This window comes from Sinocyclocheilus anshuiensis, unplaced genomic scaffold, assembly GCF_001515605.1.
Source record: "Sinocyclocheilus anshuiensis isolate Anshui unplaced genomic scaffold, SAMN03320099.WGS_v1.1 scaffold389, whole genome shotgun sequence".
NCBI lineage: Eukaryota > Metazoa > Chordata > Actinopteri > Cypriniformes > Cyprinidae > Sinocyclocheilus > Sinocyclocheilus anshuiensis.
In genome coordinates this window covers 785,155-805,548 of record NW_015536494.1, presented here as the reverse complement: position 1 = coordinate 805,548, position 20,394 = coordinate 785,155, and the positions used below count along the sequence as shown (strand labels likewise).

General features: G+C 39.1%; 2 protein-coding genes across 6 annotated transcripts in view; both read left to right on the top strand.

Annotated features, from left to right (window-relative positions):
• Positions 1–20,394, top strand: part of LOC107686264 (ATPase family AAA domain-containing protein 2-like) — a 26,422-nt gene that overhangs the window by 4,717 nt on the left and 1,311 nt on the right. For 2 of the 4 annotated variants that reach the window (XM_016483205.1, XM_016483194.1), the window contains 19 exons: positions 893–1,001; positions 1,077–1,192; positions 1,309–1,483; positions 1,571–1,659; positions 1,757–1,916; positions 2,025–2,115; positions 2,431–2,745; positions 2,939–3,059; positions 3,654–3,840; positions 3,927–4,112; positions 4,247–4,382; positions 4,465–4,661; positions 4,789–4,948; positions 9,739–9,861; positions 9,945–10,103; positions 10,710–11,144; positions 11,242–11,375; positions 11,828–11,956; positions 12,127–12,273. In XM_016483205.1, the coding sequence (XP_016338691.1) occupies positions 893–1,001; positions 1,077–1,192; positions 1,309–1,483; positions 1,571–1,659; positions 1,757–1,916; positions 2,025–2,115; positions 2,431–2,745; positions 2,939–3,059; positions 3,654–3,840; positions 3,927–4,112; positions 4,247–4,382; positions 4,465–4,661; positions 4,789–4,948; positions 9,739–9,861; positions 9,945–10,103; positions 10,710–11,144; positions 11,242–11,375; positions 11,828–11,956; positions 12,127–12,159 (3,055 nt within the window). In that variant the 3' untranslated portion in view covers positions 12,160–12,273. Of the gene's footprint in view, positions 1–892; positions 1,002–1,076; positions 1,193–1,308; positions 1,484–1,570; positions 1,660–1,756; positions 1,917–2,024; positions 2,116–2,430; positions 2,746–2,938; positions 3,060–3,653; positions 3,841–3,926; positions 4,113–4,246; positions 4,383–4,464; positions 4,662–4,788; positions 4,949–9,738; positions 9,862–9,944; positions 10,104–10,709; positions 11,145–11,241; positions 11,376–11,827; positions 11,957–12,126; positions 12,274–20,394 lie in introns of those variants that run through there. The other 2 variants (XR_001634032.1, XM_016483214.1) reach the window with 2 other exon arrangements.
• Positions 12,331–19,529, top strand: LOC107686285 (zinc fingers and homeoboxes protein 1-like). Of its 2 annotated transcripts, XM_016483225.1 has the most exons (3): positions 12,331–13,015; positions 14,396–14,660; positions 15,041–19,529. In XM_016483225.1, exons 2-3 carry the CDS (start codon positions 14,501–14,503, stop codon positions 17,356–17,358), a joined length of 2,478 nt encoding a protein of 825 aa, XP_016338711.1. In that variant the 5' UTR covers positions 12,331–13,015; positions 14,396–14,500; the 3' UTR covers positions 17,359–19,529. The 2 variants fall into 2 exon arrangements, with proteins under 2 accessions (XP_016338711.1, XP_016338719.1); XM_016483233.1 differs by lacking the exon at positions 12,331–13,015 and having other exon boundaries at positions 14,356–14,660.

The window sequence follows — 20,394 nt, the reverse complement described above, 5'->3', positions numbered from 1 at the left end:
GTGCAGAATGATGCGCTTGAAGCAACACGGCGTCAGGCTGTGACGTCATCATTCTGCACACCGGATGCGCACATTGTAAGCGCTTCGTGCTCATAGACTGTATAAAAACAGTTCGTGCTGCACTGTATTTGTTTTGTCCTATCGTATCTATCATATGTTGTGCCTTATTAAAAAATATGCTATACATTCAAAAGAAATTTATTTTAATTTTGTAGTATATACTTAAACTTATATATGAATGTTTTTAATGAATGGATTTTATAATACAAATAGCAATGTGTAACATTTTACCATATTTAGTGCAACACTTTTATTTGTTCCCCACAAAATAGTTTTTTCACTAAATGTTTGGATTTCTAAAATTATTGTGCACTGATTTTTCTAGAATAACTTTTGCTGCCGAATTATCCACTAACCTAGTTTATGATACATTTTTGTCATAGATTATAAATATACATAGGCCTATATTTTTTCATATTTATTGTTTATTTTATTTTTCTTTATAATGAAGTAGTCTGTATCTAGTAGATTGTGAAAGAATGATTATCAGTTCCACACACAGAGATATATAAATTCTACATTTATTTAAATGGGGGGGAAAAAAACTTCACTGGTATTGGATCGGTATCGGTATTGGCCAATACCGAACCCTATGTATCAGAGAGGGAAAAAAACTTCACTGGTATCGGATCGGTATCGGCCAATACCGAACCCTAGGTATCAGAATCGGTATCGGAGGCGAAAAAGGCGGATCGGAGCATCCCTAATCTGTTGTAGCTCTATAAAAATAGTTTCTTAGACATCATTATCTGTGTATTTTGTAGCCTTTCATATATGAAAGCAATTATTAAACTACAGTTTTAGAAAAAATCTAAACACATTTCCCTTGTAGATGCCTCCCTATGAATTTACGGAAGGAAGATTTGTTGGGAATTCACAAGGACAGGATTAAAATTGGAGCAAGTCTTGCAGATGTTGATCCAATGCAAATTGACCAAACAGTATGTATTTGCCATTCGAATTGAACTTCAAAAATGGTAGAGACCTGTGGTTGACTGTTGGGTTTCCATGTGCAGGTGCGCTTTGACAGCATTGGAGGTTTAGGCAAACACATCTCTGCACTGAAGGAGATGGTTGTGTTTCCTTTACTCTACCCTGAAGTCTTTGAGAAGTTTAAGATTCAGCCTCCAAGGTATGAAAAGCGATATTGATAAATATTTACATTAAAATGCATATTTGGATGACTAACTGAATGCTGAATATCACCTTTTGCAGAATGTATGTTGATTAAATGCTATGTGTTTGCAGGGGATGTCTGTTCTATGGCCCTCCTGGCACAGGAAAGACTTTGGTAGCTCGAGCCCTGGCAAATGAGTGCAGTCAAGGTGAGAGGAAGGTGGCGTTCTTCATGAGAAAAGGAGCAGACTGCCTCAGCAAATGGGTGGGCGAGTCTGAGAGACAGCTCCGCCTCCTGTTTGACCAGGTTGCCCACATTTAAACTAAATTTAAATTTCATTTAGAAATGGTCATTCATGAATGCCTAATTTTGTCTACGTCTTTTATTTTGAAGGCGTACCAGATGCGTCCGTCAATTATTTTCTTTGATGAAATTGATGGTATCGCACCTGTTCGGTCCAGTCGGCAAGACCAGATACACAGGTATGTTAGTCTGTTTTTCTGCATTTTTTTATTTTATATTTATCTTTTCTTACTGTCCTGCTATGAAACTTAAATTGTTTGTTTATGTTGTCTGAAGCTCCATCGTGTCCACTCTTTTGGCTCTCATGGATGGGCTAGACAGCCGTGGGGAGGTGGTTGTTATCGGAGCCACTAACCGTCTGGACTCCATCGATCCTGCGCTCAGACGGCCCGGACGATTTGACAGAGAGTTTCTCTTCAGCCTACCAGACAGAGAGGTGGGAGTTTCAAGCTCTATTGTGGAATGCGTTATTCACTGTTTATGTTCGACTGCAGTTTTTGTTTTGTTTTATAGTAACCTACAAGACATTGTTGCTGATTTGTAGGCTCGCAAAGATATTTTGAAGATTCATACTAGGCAGTGGGACCCGCAGCTGTCTGATGTGTTTCTTGAAGAGTTGGCTGACAAGTGTGTTGGTAAGAGCTTTTTCTGTTCCACTATGTGAAACGACATGAGTGCATCTCACATAACAGCTTACCTTTGTCTCCGCTTTCTCAGTGGCAACACATACACAACACACCTCCAGGACCTGCTGTATTTGGGTTTTGGGTAGCAGTGTTATGTAACATTCTGCTGTTCTAGTATTCTTACTCTCTAGTATTCTCAATTCTGGCATTTGCAGAGCCCTCAGACTGTCTCATCCTGTCCAAGTGTGAGGTTCTTAGCCAGAATGAACTGCACTATCATTCCTGATTGTATACCAATAGTCAAAACTCTCCCTGTGCTTCCAGGTTATTGTGGCGCAGACATCAAAGCTGTATGTTCAGAAGCAGCTCTGTGCGCCTTGCGTAGATGCTACCCCCAGATATATGCTTCCTCCCAGAAGCTCCTGCTGGATGTGGAGTCCATCAGCGTGAGTGGCCGGGACTTCCTCTCGGCCATGAGGAAGATAGTTCCAGCTTCACGGAGGGCAGTGGCCTCTCCAGCTAAAGCACTTACGCCTGTTATTGAACCCCTGCTAAGCTCTGCCCTCAATAACGCCATGGAGATGCTGCAGAGACTGTTTCCTCATGTAGAGCAGAGCCTCAAGAAGAAAAGAGATGCTGGTAAAGACAACTGTTTTTATTACTCTTCCCTCTAGCAGTGTGCTAAAACACTCAGAGCATGCATGCATAACACTGTAGCAACCAAACTCTTAACACCCTAATATCATGTCAGTGAGTTTTGCATGGACAGACACCACTCATGTTTATTTAGTTTGTATTTTGAAATTCATAATCAATTCATTTTCCATTTTAGAGGGTGTGTCTGGCATCTTAGATGATCTACTACAGAGTGAAGATGAGGGGTCCTCCGTGTGCATTACTAATAAAGGCCAGAAGAACACTGGACCGGCTGCATCTGCTCTTCATCTGAACAGGTTAGAAATGCGATGAACTGACTTCTGTGCTGACTTGGTGCATATGGGGAAGCACAAGCAATATTTTAAACAAAGCCTGATGTTTTATTGTGGCAAATAATGTACTGTTATCCAATTTAAGGGTTAGACATGAGTGTCATGTACACAATTTCCCTTTTCTTGACTGAACTGTTCATTTGTGGTTTAACTCACTGTGTACAGATATGAGTTCACAGGAAGCGTTGTTATGAGAGAAAAGATATCATCACAAAGTTTTGTGTAATCAAAGATTTGTTTCAAGACAGGATGTTATTTTTTTAAGTGCTTTTCATCAGATCCAGTTTATCATCAACAACAGTTTTTCTTAATCATGCCTATGCATGTGTAAAAAAAACAACACCGCCACATATATTGGGTAAAAGTCCAATTTTAATTAGGTTATTATTCTAATAATAATAATGAGACTAATAATGGAGAGTTCAAAATGTTCAATAGCTACAGAATTTCACTGATGACAATAGTGAAACGTGTTCAACCTGTGGTATATTTGGAGTTGTTTTGACCTGCCTGTCATCTCTGTGCTCTGCTTCATTTCTTTCATTACATGTATTGCAGGAGTGCCCTGCAGCAGCCCACCTCATTCAGACCCAGACTGCTGCTCTGTGGGACATCGGGCTCTGGTCAGACCTCACACTTGGCTCCTGCTATTCTTCACGCCCTGGAGAAATTCACTGTTTATACACTCGATGTTGCTGTATTGTATGGGGTCAGTTCAGCCACCCCAGAGGAGGCCTGTGCACAGGTAAACACACTGAATTTATACTAGAGGTCAAGATACAAAGATGAACTTGTTTTAGCAAATTACTATCAATCTATATTGTACATCAGGTTTTCTGTGAGGCAAGGAGAACTGCCCCCAGCATTCTGTATATTCCACACATCCAGCGCTGGTGGGACACGGTGAGCTCAACTTTAAAGGCCACATTCATCAGTCTCTTGCAGGACATCCCTTCATTCTGCCCATGCCTCCTCCTCGCCACATGCAGCTTTCCTCACCACACGCTGTGTCCTGAGGTACCACATGTACTGTATAAGCAGTACTGGGGCTTGTTGGCTTAAAGAGTAAATGAAATAGCATTTGTGATGCATTTTATCTTCTGTAATGTTATTGTGTGACTTTTTCTATTTGTTTGTTTACCTGTTTAAAGGTGCAGGACCTTTTCCATGTTGAGTATGGTGAGGTGTTCAATGTTCTGCTTCCATCTCGGGAGGAGAGGCTCAGATTCTTTGAGGATCTTATTTTAAATCAAGCTGCTAAAGCACCAGCATCTAAGAGAGAAGCGGGTAAGTATTTTTTATGTAATGTTTTTCACATTCTTAGTATTTTCATGCAAACCTGTGATAACTCCCACTTTCTTCTCCTTAGTCCTCCAGGCACTGGAGGTGTTACCGGTGGCCCCTACGCCGCCTCCCCGCCAGCTCTCTGAGCAGGAGCAGCAGAAACTAGAAGAGCAGGAAGAGGATACGCTCAGGGAACTCCGCCTCTTCCTGCGGGATGTCACCAACCGATTAGCTCAGGACAAACGCTTCAAGGCCTTTACAAAGTCTGTGGACACAGAGGAGGTAAGGCGAAGATTTTAGTCCCGCAGCCCTTCTGTATCAACTCTCTCCAGCTGTTGATATTTGTGAACCAGTGCCATGTGCTCACTGAGGTCATATGTGTGTGTGTTTTTTTTTTGTGGGGGGACAGGTTCCCGATTACACTACAGTCATCAAACAGCCTATGGACCTGTCCACAGTTCACTCCAAAATTGATCTGCACAAGTATGAAACTGTGGCAGCTTACCTGCAGGATGTGGATCTGATCTGGCAGAATGCTCTCGAGTACAACCCAGACAGAGACCCCTCAGGTAGGCTGAGAATTTTAACCATGAAATACAAAACCATTCTATATCTGCACAATTTTATATGTGGTAATGATTTTATACAATAGGTGAATAAACAAGTTAATATTGTGTTAAATTTTAGACCCAGAATTGTCTGTTTTGCTCAATTTACCAAATCAAAAGCTCCTAACAAAGCCACAGCTGAACTCTTGTGCATCTCCGAGCAACACACAGCTGTGTTTTGTTACTAAGTGAATCCGTGGTTTTTAACAAATCAAGCCAATTATCAGGGTTCGTGAAAAACCTGGAAAAGTCATGGAATTTTAAAAAGGCAATTTCCAGACCTGGAAAAATTAGTAAACCCAGAAAGTTTTTGAAAAGTCTTGGAAATTTATTTCACAAATATCTGTGCAATAGAATATATTTTTATCAGGTCGGTGCGGGATCGCGCATATATCGCATCATTTTGCTCATTCCCACAGGTTTTGCGTTTATAATGCGGGAAATTCCCACAAACATTTATTTAATATAGCATGTAGGTTAGATGGAAATAACTCCACACAGAATATCAGATCAAATTAGTCATATGAAAGCAGCATGAGTGATTCAGCGGTATCTAGTCTAATCTCTTTCAGGCTTCCAAAATGGCTTTACATCAGCGCAGCTGCTGCATGCTTTTGGGACAGTTGACATAATTGTCACTTGCCTGAATGGGGCATTGTTGCATCGTCACAAAACTGTATAATTTGTACATTCAATTTTTTCTTTTTAAGACTTTTAAAACCATTCGGTTGTCACACACTCCACAACGGTTTTCTGTGCGCTTGCAGTCACATCCAAACCATTAAAAATGCCTGTCCTGGCGAGTACCCTCGTAAACACTGTCGGTTTTGTCTTAAGTGAATGTAAGCAGTTGAGAAAGAAAACCATTGTGTATCAGTATATTGGATCCAAGCAGTCGGTCTTAAAGGGGTGGTTCACTGGGATTTTTCTAGGCTTGATTGTGTTTTTGGGGTGCAGTCTAACATGTTAATGCTAATTATTTTGCACATAATTTATCTTTATTCCACACAGCTCTGTCCCTTCTCTGAGAAACGGGCTGATCTTTTCCTGTTTTTATTAGGGATGCACTGATACCACTTTTTCCAGTACTCGCCCGATACCGATACTTTTATTTTTGTTACTTGCCGATACAGAGTACCGCTAGTCCATATTGCGACTCTATTTAAGTGTACTGACCTACTTTTGATTAATTCATCCAAACTTTGACAAATTCTGTGACATTCCGCGTCATACAGTAAATTCCATTTATATGACTGGATTCTGCGATTCCGTCCGCGTTCTCCGCATCGCGGAAATCATAGATAATATTGAGGTGTTTTGCAACTTCAGTGCAACATTAGTGGATTGGGATCTATTGCAACTTAAGCAATGTCTGCTGCAGCCTTACCTTTGAGAGACAACTGATGCGTGATCACCGAAGCAGCTCCAGTTAGCAAGCGCTTTCGGAGTGAGAGTGAATTCCGCATTGATTTTGCAGCGGCTTAGTACTGTAATCACGTGCTTTGCTGTAATAATGCAGGGAACCACTCATTATAAATCTCCTAACTATGATATTTTCAGAAATAGAAGTCGCGTTCATTTGAAAGTTCAAAGTTTCATTTGAAACGTGCTGCGATTTATATTTCAAAGCCACTCATGTAATGCAGAAACGCTCAAGCAAGCAAAACGCGCAACGCGTGCACGTATAGTGAATGCCCCTATAAATGGTCTTATTTTTACGATTTAGTTTTAATCCAAATGATGCGTGTGCTAAGTCAAGTCAAGTCAAGTCTGCTTTATTGAGCAAGTCTGCTTTATTGAGCTAAGTGAGTGAACATCAAAGATCACACAACAGAAGTGCGCACTCCCTCTCTCCCTCTCTCTCCCTCTCTCTCTCTCTCTCTCTCTCTCTCTCTCTGCATTGTTTTACTTACTTGTTTATGACCGAACTACAAACTTTCCAGTGATGTCTGTGAGAAAAGTAGCTATATTCACTCGTCAAACTCGCGCATCTGCGCTGCCGCGCTCAATCCACTCAGCGTGATTTGCTTATCAGCTCGCGCACATCAGCTATACAGGCATTAACATCCATTTTTTGTTTTATTTCAGACTATCTTCTGTTCCGTGCTTGCACACAAACTGCACTGCAATCATTTTCCCAATGGCCATTTGTGTGGAAATATTACGTTATTATTATACTTAGTCTGTAAACGGGCGTTAACATGCTTAACGCCCGTTAAGCCAGAGATGCTGAATACGGACACAAAGACAAGAAAATACTGTTGCAGGCAGAACAAGATCACTGTTCACGATGCGCAAAATATAGGAAGAAAATCCAAATATTTAATTTTATATGAATGTGCTTCTGAGGGGAACGGAACTGACTGTTTTCAGAAATGGCGTTTTCTTTTCACTTTGTCTCCGTATGATGCATTTAAATTAGTGTTAATACGCGCAGGACTGCTGTGTTTACAGCTGTAACCAAGGAAACGCTGTATCACTGTACCATAAGCACTGTCTGCTGTCAGAGAGTGAATCTGCATCTCATTCAGCCCACCTGCTGTTTCTGTTTCGTGCAGATGTTTTATGTAGCATAATTTCACAAAGCTAAAGTCAGGTTATTCTGTTTTTGCTTCGGATTTTGAAATTATACAGTCTAATAAACATTGCAAAGATCAAGGTGCAACACCGAGTGAAGAATATGCAAATGTTATTTTATATGTGGTTTTTCAATTTCTGTACCTGAACATCTACAAACATAAAATCCTAAATCATTTAGCATCATTTCATTTCTATTTTTGTGCTATAGGCCTATATTTAATTGTGCTATTACTTGTAATTTGTTCTTATTTACTGGCCGTCACTTGTCTTTAATGTTTAAACTTTATATTTGTTTATTTTTGGCTACTGATTTTTGCTGTGGTATCGAAATTGAAATAGAAAATTGCTAAATTTAATTAGTATCTAAAATATTGGTGTCATACAAGCTTATTTATTAGAATACAAGATAACAGATCAAAAACAATGATAACAGCAACTATTTTATTTTTTGTGGCAGGGCCAGTGAAAATATTGGCAGGGCAAGTAGAAAAAATCCTTAGTGTTGATCCCTGCCTATGTTTTTTGTTTGTTGTTGTCTCATACTTTTAGATACGCTGTTGTAAATGCTACTGCTTATGTTAGCTTTTAATATACGGTTTTATCCTGATTAAAGCTTTAATACAGTACAGCAACCGCATGCGCGTCCATGTTTAATGCTTCTCATAACTATGTGAAAATAAGAGTATAATTGGAACAGTTCATTGTCGGAGCTGAGCTGAATGAGAGAGAGAGAGAGAGAGAGAGATGCAGAGCAGGGAAACGCGAGGAACAGTATTAAGAACCGCTGCTTTAGAACATTGATTTTGATACTTGTGAATCCATTAGAATCGTTAGAAGACAGAATCGCGATTCATATATGAACAGATTTTTACGTGCACCTCTAGTTTTCTCTTCCTCTTCTCTAAAGCAGCGCAGCATGGCCTCGCCCCCTTTGCTGCCTTTTCCCGAGGGCGGGGTTTATCTGGGTTTGTGATGTCACGAACCCGGGAAGTAACTTGTTGTAGTCCCTACCAGCCGTTTTTGTAGGCATTAAACCGTCAGAATTTTAAAAGACGATATCTCCGTTTGCATTGAACTTTCAGCTTCGTAACTTTGCAGATATTGTTTATGCTCAAACAGCAACATTGCACACTAATTAACATTAAAAAAAGTGAAATTGCAATTAACCACCCCTTTAAAGGGACAGCACCCTAATAAAGCTGTGCCGTCTGTCATTAATGTTAATCAAACAACAAAAGACAAAAAAATTCATAAAAAATCACTCAATCACACAAAAAAAGATCAATCACTGCTCTTGACTAAACTTTTGTAACCTTAATTTTAAGAATTGTTTTTAATTTACAGTTTATTCCATTTCTGGACCTGAATACTACTGTTAGACCTAAATGGTTTCCTAAATGAAATTCAGGTCCTGAGTTTAGTTGATAATATTGGTTAAATAAATTATAATATTCAGTGATGTGATATGTTCTCTGCGTGGAGTAACTTCTGGCACAGTCGCAGCTTGTACTTATTAAAACGAATAGAAAGCAAATAAGTAGCATTAATAGTCATTAGTTTTAGTTAACAGATGCTATGATAAATTCAAATGGATTTTTATTCTTATTTTACATATACATACATATATACTTGTCATGTCTCAGAAGTCATGGAAAAGTCATGGAAATTTATTGGTAAAAATGTGTATGAGCCCTGAATGATTCAGTGGCCCATTCATAAAATTATTATTTTTTTTAATTAATCAGCCATTTGAAGGAATCCGTTAAATAAATGATTCACTCATCAAGACTTGCAGCTACCTACCGGCAGTTTTAGTGTAATATTTCACAATATTGCTGTTTTTATTTTATATTTGCCTTGGATGAGCATAAAAGACTTCCAGAAACATTGTAAAATTGTAATTATTCCAAACTTTTGACTGGTATGTGATTTATTTACTGAACATTGGTGACACAACCACCTTATTGTATGTAGGCAGTTTACAGTTTGCATTCAACTCAAATGTGCAGTAAAGGGTTTGTCAGCATTTGCTGTTTTACTTTGATAGCATATGCAGTCAAATTTCAGAGATAGAACTATCCTTTGACTTTCCAAGTGTGTTTTGCATAATTGCATAACATTTGTGTGGTTTCTGTGGCATGCAATATCTATGATGTTTGTGCTTTTAATAGATCGGCTCATCAGACACCGTGCCTGTGCTCTCAAGGACACTGTGCATGCCATAATCAGAGATGAATTAGATGAGGACTTTGAGAAGACCTGCGCTGAGATCAAGGAGTCTCGCATCAGACGAGGTTTCACTGATGCTACTTTAGATCATATGTTGATTGGAGTGAGACTGTGGCCATCACTCACATTTCTAATATTTTATTTTCAGGCTCCACCTCATCACGGTTCACTCCTGCCTACTACCACGTGCTGCCAAAGGTGTCTGCTACAGTGGAGCAGAAGACGGGTGATCCAGAACCCAGTAAAGATGCTACACTTGTGCCAGCACAAGCAGTGATATCACCACATCAAACAGGAATTAATACAGGTGATTAACAAAGCTGTACTGCCTGACATCAGTGCTGTAGAGCCTCTCAAAACTGCCATGCATGAGGTAGGATTTGAGGTTTTAACATCTGTAGTTTTGATTTAAATTATCAGCACTTGTGACATTTCATGAGTCTTGATACCAGTTTTGAAACCACAATATTATTATTATTTGGCAGTTTTCTTTTTCCATTGTAAAATCATTATTGTTGTTATTATTTATTTATTGTTTTCATTTTGGGACATACTTGAAGGTTACATGCCATTTTTATTTAATGTTAAAAATTAATATTTAATTTAATAATAATAATATATTTAAAAGTTAAATATTAACATTAAAATAATGGCATGTAGCCTTTAAAAGTATGTCCCAATTAAATTTAAAAATAAAAAACTTTGCCAATTCAATTAAAGAGACGGTAATAACGGCGTTATTATAAATTGAGTGGTTTTGTTTTTCTCGTCAATATTGTTTGATTTTATATGAAAAAAAAAATTAGCATTGACTTGCATACTTAAAATATTTTACCAGTACTTTTGACATGAAGTCAGATTGGTAGGCTTTCTTTCATGCAGGCTGTGAATGAAATGTTTTGTCTATCCACAGCATCACAGATGAAAAAGAAGAGGAAAAATCGATGGAAAAATGGCTTCATCCGCAGAAAGAAGTCTTGCTCGCATTTGAACTCAAAAGATAACCCTAACACAGCAGAATCAGGGGACGAAGAGGAGGATGAAGAGGAAGATGGAAAACTGGCTGAGAGTGAAGATCCAGAGAAGATGAAAGATGTTGAATGTGAGTCAATGGAGACTGATTGCTGTGCTCGTACAGAGGAACCCTCAGAATCCACGGCTGTAGCACAGAATAACAACATCCCTAATGAAGGACGAGAACGTGGCAATACTGCCTCTGCAGTAGACGAAGTCATGAGTGTTGAGACCGCCCAGAATAATGCCATAAATGGCCAAAATGGTGTCCAAGAATCAGAGAGCACTGAAACTAAGAGGTCGGAGCCAAGTGCAGAGGACAACACAGGAACAGGTTAGCAAATCACAAAAAACATTTAGAATTTATTTTATAACAGTTGTGGTGTTTCTATGAACATGAAGCAGTACTTGAGTTTGTATGGGATTTTCAGAGTTGAGACCGAGGCGGATGACAAGAGGTTTTAAGATGCAGGCCGAACAGCAAAGTCTCAACAGAGTGGATGCTGCCATGAAGATCCTGGAGCAGAAGAACATGCCTCTCATCGTGGACCACAACAAACTGAAAGTAAGTCCGATATCTTCATCTAACTGCAGAAACAATAACAGATAGTGGGAAAACTGAAGAAGTATGCATTAGGCTTGCCGCGATAGATGGTGTTGACGGGGATACCGGTGTTAAGCCGCAACACCGGTTACGTCACTTGTACCTATTTAAACTTTATGCAAGTTATTTGTTATTTTATATTAGGCATAGCCTGCACTATAGCATGGTGAATTTGTATTCGTTTTGTTAATAAAAGTTCTGTTTTATATATAGGCTAAAGTGAGTTTGACGTTGTATTTTGTTGTTGCATTCGAGCAATTGACGCCTAACTGCCGCCAATTCAACAGTGAAAGTAAAATGTGCACGGTGCTTTTAAGCTATTTAAAAGCAAAACAACCCTAATATGCATGCATGTTAACTTGACTTCTACATTGAAAAGGTGTTTTCAATCTCTGTTTTCATTATTAATTCAGGAACTTCTACAGACAGTTGTGGACACGACAGAGGGATATGAGGTCAATCAACTGGAGAAACTGTATGCTCTGCTGTGCCAGAGTATTTATAGACACAGGAAAGATAATGACAAGACTGCACTTATACAGGTACATATAGATTATGCAAGAATACGTCCTGCTGCCTTATTAACTCACTATTCTGTTGATTCTACAGTACATTAAAACTTGCTAGTTGTGATTAACCAGTTTTTTTTCATATTTAAAAGGCTTATTGACTTTATCTGCCTACTTGACATGTATTTTATTTTATTTTCCAGGAGATGTCAAAAGAAGTTGAAGAGTTTTCCTAGTTCTTTAAACAAACTATACTATATATTTCTTATAACTTGTCTATAAATTATATTTTGCTAGTTCTTTAGTCGTGTCTTTGAGTGTTGTGCATATTAAAGCCTTTATCACAATTATCATTGTCTTTGGGGGGGGGGTTTATACCAAGCATATAGTTTGGTAATGGTACAAACATCTGATCTACTCTTTGCCTAAAGTACTGCAAATAGTTGTGTGTTGTAATCACTTGTGGTTTCTACTCTTCTGTTTCTGATAATATTTAAATCAAGCTAGTAGGAAACATGAGGAAAATTCCACTTGAATCTATGAAGAGATGCATGAGGGTCACGTGACTGCAAGTTGGCTCTGATTGGGCAGTTTCATAGTTTGGGGGTTGTACGTTTCTATAATCAGTGCTCTGGTTTCTTAGCGCATAGACAATATAAAAGTCCACAGGTGTGTGCATTGGGCCCGTACAAAGTACTGTGTGAGTGTCTCGATTAAATTAGCGTCCAAACATGTTTTAACGCCGATTTTACGTGACGGCTGGGAGTCGCCTGGCGATGATGTCACGACGTATAACTGACAGCGGTGACGCCTGATGATCATTAAAAACTGCCATTAAAATGTGCGTAGATGATTCTTTTGTTTACTGAGAGACCCATAAAACACCAGCGCAGTGTGCCTGGCCAAATAATAGAGTAACAGAGACATCAGGGAGAGAAACATCCGATCGGTGTGGCATCTGTCCGGTCCATCCAGGGTTTTCCCCCCTCTACGTGCGGCGGGTCTCGTTCCGTCTCGCCTCCGCTCTTCCTGCTGCTGAACCGGAGGATACTCGCACCCAGAGCCGCGATTTGACACTGAAGCTCGCGGCCGGTGAGTTCCAGCGCATCCCTGAAGCTTCCTCACTAACGGAAAGTACCGTGGTATCTTGTTTTTATACTTTGTAATACCATAGTAATTTTCTGAGCATTCTTGGGGTACCATACAATGTATCATGGTATAATGATAGTATCTGGCAACACCGTTGTACGTTGATATATATGGTGCTGAAATTTATGTACCATTAACTTGGTACTCAACGGTAGTTCAGTAAATACCATGGTGCATATGGTAGTACCATGGTTAAATGATAACGCTTAAGTGCTTGAATATGGTAATAAATTCTTACCATGGTTTTATCATCTGTGCCAAGTGTACAAAGGAACCGCCAGTGTTTGTAAGGGAACACACTCTAAACGCTCATAAACTAAACTCGTCTCACACGTCTGACATTTCTCAGTGACGCCTATTATATAGTGACACAGGGACTGAAGACATTAACAATGGTTAATGCATTACGTGTCATTTATATCATTTATTAATATTAATTTCTAAATGCTCCGTTATTCATTTTTAGAGTATGTTTGTTCTTAATGCAATAGTTAATGTAAACACACAACTTTTAATGTTAGATATGTATAGTTATGGTAATTAACTTTAGCTAAGATCACTGCCATTAACCTTTTAATTTATTACAATTAGATTGTTATTATTAATATTATAAATATATTTTTAAGTTCAAAATTTGTATCTGGTATTTTTATTTATTTATTTGCACCACATGAAACAGTCATTCATATCAAAATTTAATTTATAAAATCAAACGCACAATAAACATGTTACAGTACATTTTAAATAATTGTCTGTAATTGCGGTTTCATATTTTGGAGTTATTGGCAGTTTTTACTTCATGTTCAGTGTTTTCAAAGCTGATTTGTAGTTTTAGAAAAACTATGAAACATTGTAAACTTAATATTCAGCAAAAATAGATATCTGACAGCTGTAGGTCACTACAGTGTATGCAGATGCACTAAACCTATAGGACTATAGATAAATATGTCACATGTTAGATAACAGATTTAAAAAAAAGTTCACATTAACTGACGTTTAATCTACTGTTAACATATACGGCCTTACTGTAAAGTGCTACCTAGATTCTGCAGTGCTGGATTAGCATTTAATTCTAAATTATTGGCTTTAATCAAATCAAGTCACCTTTATTTATATAGTGCTTTATACAATACTGATTGTGTCAAACAAGAAAATAGTGGAATTTAATAGTGGAATGCAGCAGAATACTACACTTGTGTGGTAAATTGATCTAGTGTCTATATGAATGCATCGGTAAATGTTTTTAATTATAGGTCAACTGTCCCATGTTTACATTTTAACCAGTGTCTTGTGTGTGTGTTTTTGTTTCTCTCTGTCTTTCAGGATGTTGAGCTCAAATCTTGGAATGGGACTAACGTTTAGCATGTAAATTCAACCTCCTGGAGGTTCTGGCCATCTTATATTTTCTTTTTCACATTCACAAGCACAATGTCGAGCAGAAGGAAGTCCACTACCCCCTGCATGGTGCTTCCATCAGATGTTGTAGAACAAGATCCTGATATGGAGGCCCTGGAAGGGAATGAAGGAGCTGAGAGTATGGCAGACGGTCCTACTGAGGGAGCAGTGGTTCCCATGGAAACAGAAACAGGTGAAGTTCACTTTCTCAAGGCCAATTTTTTTTGTCCTGGTTGGAATGGTGCTGTGTCCTTACCAAGTGCAACATGACAAGTAACATTTCTGTTCACATTAAAAGTTCTGCTGCAAAATAAAAACCTTTTTGATGTTTTATATACAGCTATGTTGAGTGAGATTTTGGACAAATGGAATTTGGCGGGGCTACCTTGCAGAATGCAAAAAGGAAAAAACAATAAGTAACCTCTTGTCGCACAATGCTGTTGACGGTTGCAGCTGGTTAGGACAAAAAAAAAAAAAACCTTTAACAAGTCAAAAGTCATGCACTTTTTACCTATCAGACACTTGTGCTCAATACTGATTCTAATCAAAGTAATCCTTTAATTGTCCCTACAGAACATGAGGGGATCCATTTCTCGAGTGAGGAATGTCGTTCTTCGGGAAAACGCTCAGGTCAAACGTCACTAGAGCAGCCCATCTCTGATCTGATCGCCGAGGGTGGTTTTGTGCAGAAAGAGATGGAGGATAGTGATGACCCCTCACTTACTGGAATCCCTCTCAGCAAGACTCCTATAATGAAAATGAAAAGCAAGTCTGAACCCAAGAGAATAGCTGTGTCTCTAAAAGGCACAAGTGAAAGCGAGGCAGTGACTGAAAGTGAGATGGAACTGGAGCCACTGGAAGCGTCGGTGATGGCCACTTCCATGGCACCAGAACTCATGAGCCCATTGTTCACAGAGTCTGTAAAGCCCAGCGTTCTTGTCAATATTTCAAACCCTGTGGTAGCAGATCAGAAGAAGCTGGTTATGAACCCTGCGACAGTTCTTCCGGCAGGCCTGGCCCAGGTGCTTTCTGCCTTGCAGGCCCAGCAGAGTGCTCAAACTCAACTTCTAATACCAGTAAGTAGTATTCCCACATATAATGCTGCGATGGACTCCAATGCAGTCCTGGTCAACACCTACAAGAAGTTCCCCTACCCGTCTGTGTCTGAAATCATGGGTCTTGCAGCACAGAAGAAGTTCAGTGAGGAGCAGATAAAGATCTGGTTTTCGGCTCAGCGTTTGAAGCATGGTGTTAGTTGGACCCCAGAAGAGGTTGAGGAAGCCAGGAGGAAGCAATTTAATGGCACAGTCCACACAGTTCCCCAGACCATCACAGTCATCCCAGCCCATCATTTTTCCACCACTAATGGCCTGCAGTCTATTCTTCAGACCTGCCAGATTGTGGGTCAACCAGGTCTGGTTCTGACACAGGTTGGCACAGCCAACAGCCTCCCAGTGACCACCCCGATAACCCTGACAGTAGCAGGAATGCCCAGTCAAAGCCAGACGCCCAAGTTCACAACTAATCAAACAAGCCCTGCGCTCAGTGAAACTAAGAGAGCTACTACAGTTCAGCCCCCATCGCTGACCCCTCAGGAGAACTCTGCACTCAGTGCCGATCACTTTGGCCTGCGGCCTAAGAAATCCAAGGAGCAGCTGGCTGAATTGAAAGCAAGCTATCTGAAGAATCAGTTTGCCAGTGATGCTGAGATAGCTAGGCTAATGAAGTTGACCAACCTCACCAAAGGTGAGATTAAAAAGTGGTTCAGCGACACCCGATACAACCAGCGCAATTCTAAGAACAGCCACGCCTTCATCGCGAATGACAATCCCAGGGGTATTAGCAGTGCCACCATTGTTATCGACTCCAGCGATGAAACGCCACAGTCTCCGACGCCATCGCCCATCAAAGAGAAGGAGACGCGTGCCAAGACCTGGAACCCCTTCCCAGACTTTACGCTGCAGAAGTTTAAAGAAAAGACACCAGAGCAGTTGGTGGTCCTAGAGGAAAGCTTTCAGAAATGTGACACACCAACTGATGAAGAGCTCAGCCGGCTGAGGACCGAGACGAAACTTACCAGACGTGAGATCGATGCCTGGTTTACAGAAAAAAGAAAAACCGCTGTGCCCGATTCCTCTGAGTCAAAAGCAGATGGTGAAACGTCCCAAAAGAAGGGGAGCCAAACTCCACCTGGAGGAAAGAGGCTAAGCAAAGAGAAGGTTACTAAGAAAACTCCAGAGCAGCTTCATGTTCTGAAGACTGCATTTGTTCGCACCCAGTGGCCCTCGGCGGAAGAATACGACCAGCTGGCTGAGGAGAGTGGACTGCCTCGTTCCTACATCGTCAACTGGTTTGGCGACACACGCTATGCCTGGAAGAATGGCAACTTGAAGTGGTATTTTTACTATCAAAGTGGAAACATGGGAGGAACGAATGGCAACAAAAACAGAAAACGGAGGATTCGAAACCGTGGTTGGGGAAGAACCCGTAGTAGAAAATCGAAGAAGCACACAGAATCGGAGAAGAATTTACCAATCAGGTTCAAGTCTGGACGGGATACTCTGAAGGAGTACTACTTGAAGCACAAGTTCCTGAATGAACAGGACTTGGATGAGCTTGTCGCCAAGTCTAACATGAGCTACGAGCAGGTGAGAGAGTGGTTTGCAGAGGTTCATCAGGAGGAGGAAATGGGTACCAACCCGTTTGAAGATAAAACGGGAAATGAAGACCAAGATGAGGAGGAGGACGAGTCCCAGGGTGAAAATGAGACTGCGGTTGAAGAGCAAGGACCTGTTTTGGGAGATGAAGATGATGACGACACTGATGACAGCGATACCTGGGAGCCTCCACAGAGCGTTCGAAAAACATTGCCCATGGCTGAGGGTCAGTGATCTTTCTGAATAGGCTTTATTCTGAGCAATGGCCCTTGGTGAAAAACCATGACTGTGTTGGGTCTCGACCACATGCCCTCTACCACTGCACCAATTCTTCTTATATTCTATGTAGTTTCACATAAGGTTTGACAAGATCTTTCTATCATAAACATTGAGGAGAACCGTTTTTGGTCAGAATGTTTGAAAACATTTAAAGATTGAGAAGTCATGCACATTAACAGGGTTTTTTTCTCTGCGGCTCTGAAGTGCAGCGATAACGCAAGATCCCTTAAATAATATTAACAATGTCATGCATACAATTTGAACTTATGTCTACCAGAATTGATCATGCACCTTAAACCTTTGTACATGCAAAGACATCCTAGGCCTTTCTATAGGGTCTTTTAAATGGGCTTTTTTCATTTTGAGTCAAATGGAGAACACTTAGTGCCAAAGGTATTGTATTGAATGTTATGGTTCCCTTAATAATGGACACAATAGCTAATTAAGGGAATATTCATGAATACATTGTGTCAATTGGACGCATGAGGCACTTTGTCAACCACTGTGATGTACGGAACTTAAACGCAACTTAGCCACCTTATTTGTGTAGGGCGAGACCAAACACTTCAAATTGAATTTTCAAATTCAGTGACACAAAAGTGTTTTATTTTTCATTCCCAGTGTTTAATCGTCTACATACTGACCATGGGTATGTGATGTACAGCACAGTACATCCCAACAGGAAGTTGTAGGTATTCCTGTAGTCCCGTTGACTGGGGTTAATGGGGTCATCTTCAAACAATAACAGCTAATACTCATCTTGCTGGTGGGGAAGGTAGTTTGTGGAAATGTCAATGGTTCTAATAAACAATTTCTCAATTGGACAGTTTTCAAGTATTTTCTAAAATTCAGTGGGAACATGGGGAATTCCTGTTTTTTGGTTGTTGTTTGCTGTTTGTTCAGTTTTGAATTGAGATCTCCCTCAGATTTCTCCTCTACACAGTTCATAAGCCTGCAAGCAAAGGGGACTTTCATTTGCTTGACACATTTTAACTGATCATGTTAAGAAAACAATGCGTATTTGCCCTATTCATGAAGTAATATGTTTTCCATCTCTATGACTGCTGCAGAATTTCTATCTTTTTTGGGGGAATATGCGTTTTTGTTTTCCATTAATTCCTTGCTTTTATAGGACTAAATGAACCATGAACTACTGATGAATAATTACCACATGGGTGTAATTTGAGGTTGTCTTTTTATATTTGTGCATGACAACAGCACTATGACTGGTACTTTTAAAATCACCCGTGTAAGACATTCACCATCTTCATTATATCAGCATGTATCTGACATTTAGTAGAATGATGGAGGAAAAAAATTTTCACTTTGTACACATGCCTTTATGCTCAACCAGTAGTTAAATCCTTTTATAAGTTTGTATTTATAGTGATGTTAAATTTCACCTCTACACGAGTGTGTTACTTGTATGGTGATCATTCAAATAATTCTTGTGTGATTTGAGACTGCTATTTTACAGATTTTTAAGAGCTCTGTTGTATTTTTGGTTTTATGTCATGGATTCCTTACTTTTTTGGTGAAAATTAATTTGACTTGCTTGCAACCCTCTGCATTTTCCTGTGAATACTGTAGTGTACTATAGGCAAGAGGTCAAAGGTGCCTCTGTGAAAATGGTAAGTACTGTTTGAACAAAATAGCACATTTAAACTTAGCAAAATGTGTCCTCTCCACTGTTAACAACCGATCCTTTCATGTTTTTTAGAGTTTGAGAGCCTTACTGGGATCTTGCTTTGAATGCATCTTAGTTTAGAATCAAACCACAGTTATATGTTGTGCTTCCTTCTGCTGCCACTAATAGCATAACACTACAGTTTCTAAAATGGTCAGATTCAGATTAGGCTGTCTGGTTCTAGGCTCTGAAAAACATAGATTTTTACATGTACCAATAATAATAATAATACAGATCTGGAACCATCATGGATTGTGATTTGAAACTCATGACGAGCCTTAAAATCTGTAGACGCTGCTGTGGTGGCAAAAGCTTTATTTCCCAGAGCCATAGGCCTTGTGCAATGCTTTTAATTTAATTGAACTGTTTTAATAGGCTTTTGCTAGATTTAGACTGAATATATATATTTTCTACTTGTTTGAGGACAACGCAATAAATTTGGATGAAAAAAATAAATGCTGTTTGTTGTTCTTTTTTTCCCCTCAAAGTCGGTCTTTTGAGTAAGTGTCCTAATGGCATCACATTCTTCTTATCAATCTCAAATCTCTTTAATAATAACTGAGACTACATTATAAAATGTCATACTGTGGTGGCAAAAGCTTTATTTCCCAGAGCCATAGGCCTTGTGCAATGCTTTTAATTTAATTGAACTGTTTTAATAGGCTTTTGCTAGATTTAGACTGAATATATATATTTTCTACTTGTTTGAGGACAACGCAATAAATTTGGATGAAAAAAATAAATGCTGTTTGTTGTTCTTTTTTTCCCCTCAAAGTCGGTCTTTTGAGTAAGTGTCCTAATGGCATCACATTCTTCTTATCAATCTCAAATCTCTAATAATAACTGAGACTACATTATAAAATGTCATACTGGGAGAATGGCATGAAACATATTTTAGTACATCATTACATTAAGTAATAACACTGCATCACTGCAGTACTAGATGATTATTAATTCATGAGGGGTATTTCACTGTTGGGTATACAGAATAAATCACAACTGCAGATGATGGGGTACAGGTGAAAGATATGCTTTAACTATTTAATAACTATTCAACATTTTTCTGTATTTCTGTAATATATTGAAGAATACTATGTACAAATCTTAAAATTACTAAAAATTCTACATTTTAAATAAAGTACAAATGACAGTAATTTAATATTATGTTAATTAGTGTTATGGCATGAGTGATTCTTTAGACGGGCACTTTGCATATATGAAATGTTGAAAAAAATAATAATTTAAAGGTAATATATATATATATATATATATATACACACAGATATATATATATATATATATAT

Excerpts from the sequence above, each read along its gene's own strand:
- LOC107686285 (XM_016483225.1), top strand. The coding sequence starts at position 14,501 with ATGTCGAGCAGAAGGAAGTCCACTACCCCCTGCATGGTGCTTCCATCA. Across the intron at positions 14,661-15,040 it reads TCCCATGGAAACAGAAACAG|AACATGAGGGGATCCATTTC; the intron begins GTGAAGTTCACT and ends TTGTCCCTACAG.